Source organism: Brassica oleracea, chromosome C5 (genome assembly GCF_000695525.1).
Source record: "Brassica oleracea var. oleracea cultivar TO1000 chromosome C5, BOL, whole genome shotgun sequence".
NCBI lineage: Eukaryota > Viridiplantae > Streptophyta > Magnoliopsida > Brassicales > Brassicaceae > Brassica > Brassica oleracea.
In genome coordinates this window covers 26,387,967-26,394,359 of record NC_027752.1, presented here as the reverse complement: position 1 = coordinate 26,394,359, position 6,393 = coordinate 26,387,967, and the positions used below count along the sequence as shown (strand labels likewise).

The following is a 6,393-nucleotide window of genomic DNA, read 5'->3' as shown; positions in this document are numbered from 1 at the left end:
GGGGGGGGGGGGGTAATGCATGTTGTACTCTTTTTCCTTAACCATGGTTTTGTCTCACTGGGTTTTCCTGGTAAGATTTTAATGATGCAACATCCAAAGCGTATTACGAACTCTGTATGGTTATTACATCCAAGTGGGAGTGTTATAAACCATATGATAGATGTCCATAACCGGCCCGGTCTATAACCGGCCCGGTCTATAACCGGTCCAATACCAAGAGAGAGAGACGACCCAACCCTAGAGAGAGAGGCGGCTTAGACTTTAGAGAAAATGAAACCCTATTTCATTTTCTTTGTATTTGTACACTTTCCATATTTATGTTTTTTCTTTTATTTATTCGTAACTCTCATATATAAAATGCATCTTATGATTGAGTAATAATACGCAGAACTTAGAGATTACTAAACCTTAAGTTAATAACAATACTCTATATTTGCAGTTTTTACCATTTAAACTAAAAATTCGAAACTTTATCTTTATCTTTATCTTAGGTTGTATAGTGTGGTTAGTATAATTGACGTTATTAATTAAAAAGATAATAACAATTAGGAACAAGGGTTTAAGGGTAAGGCCAATACGTCTTCAAGCGATGGCCACAATCTTGTCTTCCTTTCCACTTGCTTGAAACCGACAAAAGTCGCCACCATAAACCCTATTTTATCTTCGCGCCTGCAGGCGAGGAGTCACTCTCTTCAAGCTGGGTCGATTAGCTTCGCTTATGGCCATGGGGGTTTCCTTCACCTCCCACAGCAATCCTCTCCTTCGCCACTTATCTCCTTCTCCTTCCTGGGTTTCTCGCTCTTCCTTCCTCCCCCCTTGCCGTAAAACCCTTCAAAGGTTTCCACTTTTTTTTTTTGTAGTGGCGTTTGATTTTTAAGCTCGCTAATGGGTTTCATGTTAAAGTTTTAATCTTTCTTCTTCTTGGTGTCTTTGTTTGATGGTTTAGTTTGTTGAGACTTTACTTGATTGTGGACTCATCTGCTCTGTTTCGTAGCATTTAGGCTCATTTTTCTCTTGTGGTTTTTGGTTTTCAAGCTCGCTAATGGGTTTCAGTAAAGTTTTAATCTTTCTTCTTGGTGTCTTTGTTGATGTTTTAGTTTGTTAAGAGTTCACTTGGTTGTGGATTTATCTGCTCTGTTTCATAGTTCTTAGGTTCAATTTTCTTCAGGAAAAGCAATAACTTTGTTGTGTCTTCAATTCATTAAAGTTTGAATTTTGTTCTTGTGAATTTCAGGAGATTAGCTTCCACAGAAGGAGGAAGTGTTGGGTACTCGACCTCCACAGTTTGTCATGGATTCCAAAACCCGGTTCATCAACGGCCATCTTCTGTTGTGTTCAATGGAGAGTGGATACTTCTTTCGGAGCCTAACAGGGCAAGGATGGTTCCAAAGACAAGCAAAGTTGGGAACCAGACAGAAGTTGGGGAAACCGTGAACCATCAAGTTCCTGGAACTGTAAGTGCTTGGAGGGACGAAGCAAATAAGTTTAGAGCAAGACATGGCCAAGTTGCTTCAAGAAATCTCGATGATGGTTCTTATTTCAATGGCTCCTCCGTCCCACCACCTAGTGCTCCTCCTTCCTATGGAAGAACCTCTCAGAAGATTGATTATGGATTCAAGCCTATAGGTAATAACAGTACTTGTGCTACGCTCCATAAAGAATCGATTGGCGTTACGCAGTCGGAACCTGTTGTGACGTCGCCCAACAAGAACTTGGAGGTTGGGTCAGATGTGGATGTGAGGCTTCAAGGAGATGGAAAACCGAAACCTCTTGTGAGCGGAAAGTCTTCTGGTAAAGCAAGCAATGTGAATCCAGTTACCATTTCCAAAGTGGAGAAAAGCAACGAACCATCAAAAGTCCGAGCAAACCTAAGGAGAACATATGACAAGGTTTTTGTTGTTGATACTGTGCCGGCTGCGAGGAATGTGGTGGCTAAGCTTGTGGATCAATACAGGAATCTTGTTCATTCTTGTGATACAGAGGTGTGCTTCATTCTTCCGTTTTAAGTTGTCATCTTCACAGCTCAGAAACACTATTAGAAATGAACTCTGGTTGTAATATTTTGTTACTTGCTTATAGGTGTCTGATATAGAGGTGAAGGATGAAACACCTGTAGACCACGGCAGACTGATATGTTTCAGTATCTATTGCGGGTCAGAAGCAGATTTTGGGAATGGAAAATCTTGCATCTGGGTAGATGTTCTTGGTGAAAACGGCAGGGAGGTTTTGGCCGAGTTTAAACCTTATTTTGAAGACTCATGCATCAGAAAAGTGAGTTTCAAACAGTCTGGCACAACTACAGCTTTGATATGTTGAATTAAAACCTTGATATGTTTGGCTTTCTTCGTTTCAGGTGTGGCACAACTACAGCTTTGATAGCCACATTATTAGAAACCACGGAATTGAGCTTTCTGGATTTCATGCTGACACAATGCACATGGCAAGACTGTGGGATTCCGCGAGACGGACAGAGGGTGGTTACTCGCTTGAAGCGCTTACAAGCGACCCAAGAGTTCTTGGGGCCACACAGACAAAGGAGGAAGCAGATTTCCTCGGCAAAATTTCGATGAAGACTATTTTTGGGAAGAGAAAGCTGAAGAAAGACGGAACAGAAGGGAAAATCATTGTCATCCCTCCGGTTGAAGAGCTTCAGCGAGAAGACCGAGAGGCTTGGATATCGTACTCTGCCTTGGATGCAGTAAGCACGCTGAAGCTTTACGAGAGCATGTCAAAGAAACTGCAGCTGAAAGAATGGCGTCTTGATGGGAAGCTACTCTCAGGAAGGACAATGCTGGACTTTTACCATGAGTTTTGGAGACCCTTTGGTGAACTTCTTGTCAAAATGGAAGCGGAAGGGATACTTGTAGATAGGGACTACCTGGCTGAGATAGAGAAAGTAGCCAAAGCAGAGCAGCAAGTCGCTGTGAGTAGGTTTCGAAATTGGGCGTCTAAGTATTGCCCCGATGCAAAATACATGAACGTTGGCAGTGACACACAACTGCGTCAGCTCTTCTTTGGTGGCATTTCTAACAGTGAGAATGATGAGGTGCTTCCGGTTGAAAAGCTTTTCAAAATTCCAAACATTGACAAGATTATTGAAGAGGGCAAAAAGGCACCTACGAAGTTCAGAAACATCAAGCTGCATAGGATCAGCGACACCCCAATCTCAACTGAAACGTTCACTGCCAGTGGTTGGCCCTCTGTTAGTGGGGTCACTTTGAAAACCCTAGCTGGGAAAGTTTCTGCTGAGTACGACTTTATGGAGGATGTTACAGATACTAGTGCAGAAGAAGATGATGATGCTCAGCTACTAGATCAAGCTTCAGAAGCGCAGAAGGCCAAGACGGATGTTGACACGTCTGCTTATGGAACAGCATATGCTGCGTTTGGAGGGGGTGAAAGGGGAAAGGAGGCCTGTCATGCTATTGCCTCATTGTGTGAAGTTTGCTCCATAGATTCGTTAATCTCAAATTTTATTCTTCCATTACAGGTAGTTTTTTTTTTTGTGATTTCTGAATTTTCAATTTTTTTTCCTTCAGGTTGATTGATGTTTATGGAACTTTTTTTCATGTCTGACAGGGAAGTAATGTATCAGGCAAAGATGGTCGAGTCCATTGCTCCCTGAATATCAATACAGAAACTGGCCGCTTATCAGCTAGGAGGCCAAACTTGCAGGTATATATATTTTTTGTTCAAACCAACATTGCCTGAACCTAATTTTTGGTAATCAGCCGAGCATACTGTAAATTTTTGTTAGTTTGTTTCTGTATTTGTTACCTAGAGCTAGTAGATAATTTCATGTGAAATGGTCAAGTTTTATTTTTCTTGGCAAACACTAAGTATATGATCTTGTAGTTGCATCTACAGTTTGGTACTAAAGCTTTACTTTATCTGTGTCTAGAACCAACCTGCGTTGGAGAAGGATCGGTACAAGATTCGTAAGGCCTTTGTAGCAGCACCTGGAAATTCACTTATTGTGGCTGACTATGGGCAGGTGAGAATTACAAAGTTCATGTTGTCGTAGAAACTTTCGGTTGGGTACACTCTTTGACTGTAATTCCTCCTCTGTCTTCAGCTGGAACTTAGAATTCTGGCACATCTTGCTGGTTGTAAAAGCATGATGCAAGCTTTCAAAGCAGGTGGAGATTTCCACTCGAGGACAGCCATGAACATGTATCCACATATTCGTAAAGCTGTGGAAAATGGGGAAGTGCTCCTTGAGTGGCATCCGCAACCTGCTGGGCAAGACAAGCCACCAGTACCCTTGTTGAAGGTAAGATCTATCCTTGTTACAGTTGGTCTAGAATCCATCGTTGACATAAGCTTTGTGCCTAACTGTTTGTGGATATCTTATACTCAGGACGCCTTTGCTTCTGAGAGAAGAAAGGCTAAGATGCTCAACTTTTCAATTGCATATGGGAAAACCGCAATTGGGCTATCTAGAGATTGGAAGGTAGTATCAATATTAATGTTAGCACTGATCAACTTTGATGTGTGATTAAGCTACAACAATGCCATTATTTTTTCTCATCTTCTAAAGGTCTCAAGAGAAGAAGCTCAGGAGACGGTCAATCTATGGTACAATGACAGACAAGAAGTAAGGAAATGGCAAGAGTTGCGTAAGAAAGAAGCTATGAAGGATGGTATTGTACTCACTCTCTTAGGAAGGGCTCGTAGATTCCCAGCATATCAGTCTCGTGCACAGAAGAATCACATCCAAAGAGCAGCCATCAACACTCCAGTGCAGGTTTTCCATTTCGTTCCTTTTGATTTATCAGAATACTGATTTCCTTTTGCTATTTCGCCAATCTCGACTCTCAACATCGATGATCCACACTTACAGGGAAGTGCAGCTGATGTTGCAATGTGTGCAATGCTGGAAATAACGACAAATCAACGGTTGAAGGAGCTTGGTTGGAAATTACTTCTACAGGTAACGAATTGGACGATGCTATCTGCGAATAATATAAGCTTTGATTTTGTACACTTTTTTAGCCTCTATTCGTTTGAAAATGTGAGTAACAACAACTTGGAAACAGATTCACGATGAAGTAATCTTGGAAGGACCAATGGAGTCAGCGGAAATGGCCAAGGATATAGTTGTGGACTGCATGGCTAAACCCTTTAACGGCAAGAATATACTCTCAGTCGATTTATCCGTTGATGCAAAATGTGCTCAGAACTGGTATGCTGCTAAATAAGCTTAAGAGGAACAAGAAGACTTCAAGGAAAAGGAAGAAATATTATTTTTGGCAGTGTTTGGGTAGTAGATTTGGCGTTTGCTTTTTTTTTTTTTTTTTTTTCTTTTGTTCTTGTAAATGTTAGAAAAGCCTTTAATACAGTGGGCAGTGTAAATAGTTATCTCTACTCTGTTCATCTAACTTGACAATGTTTGAATGCAAACTTATGTTATAATCCCCGTTCGAAAACGCGCCGCCTAGGCTGCATAGTCGCTTGAAAAACGTGCGTGGCGATTTGATGCTGGTTACTTAATCGGTGAAAATTTTAAAGTTCATCATTTTGTATATTTGAAGCTCAAAATAATATGTTCTATTGCAGATTTGTTATATTTCGGTTAAAACTAACAAGATTAAAAAACACACAAAACAAAAAAAAAAAAAAAACACAAAAAAAAAAAAAAAAAAAAAAAAAAAAAAAAAAAAAAAAAAGAGGAAAACAGCTCTAAGATTTGCAGACGAATTGTTGAAAACGAAGACATTTTAGTCATTTGACTTCATTAAGCCTAACAAATAAAAATAAAAGTACAGAGAGCAAATGAGTGAGGAGTACGATGTAACTGCATTAAGCAGTGTTTTTAAAACCGGACCGACCCGATGGTTGGACCGGGTTCGACCGTGAACCGGTTATATAGCCGGGTTGGTCTAGTAATTGGTTCGACCATGAACCGGCCACATAGCCGGATTATATTTCAAAGTTATTAAACCAATAAAAACCACTAAAACTATCGAAAATCTATAACCATCCATATAAACAAGAAACTAATTTATATTTATAATATTTTATGTTCAAAATTGATTTATATTTTAACTATGCATCATGTTTACTAATAATACTTTTATATTTACATACTAAAAAAATATTAAACCATATTATTGAACCAGGTTTGACCCGGTCGAAACATATTAAACCGTGATCCAAAATATTTCCGGTTCAGCTTCCGGTCCGGTTTTAAAAACACTGGCATTAAGTAAGCGAACACTAACCACGTGACCATGTATCAACTGCTTGAATAATTAACATATTTAATATATTTCATTGTGAAATGAGATAAAAGCCCTAAAACTACTCCTTAATTAATCAACGTATAATTTTTGAATAATAGATTTGACGCTATGCGCTACTTCACTGCACGCGTACGCCTAGCGTAATTTT

At 39.8% G+C, this 6,393-nt stretch overlaps 1 protein-coding gene across 1 annotated transcript; it reads left to right on the top strand.

Moving 5' to 3' along the window:
- The first annotated feature begins 573 nt into the window (after window positions 1-573).
- Window positions 574-5,421, top strand: LOC106295097 (DNA polymerase I A, chloroplastic/mitochondrial). Its single transcript, XM_013730884.1, has 11 exons — window positions 574-837; window positions 1,235-1,982; window positions 2,080-2,271; window positions 2,354-3,490; window positions 3,580-3,675; window positions 3,902-3,994; window positions 4,076-4,273; window positions 4,361-4,453; window positions 4,541-4,747; window positions 4,844-4,933; window positions 5,040-5,421. The coding sequence occupies exons 1-11, from the start codon at window positions 719-721 to the stop codon at window positions 5,199-5,201; spliced, it is 3,135 nt and encodes a 1,044-aa protein (XP_013586338.1). The 5' UTR covers window positions 574-718; the 3' UTR covers window positions 5,202-5,421.
- The last annotated feature ends 972 nt before the right edge of the window (window positions 5,422-6,393 follow it).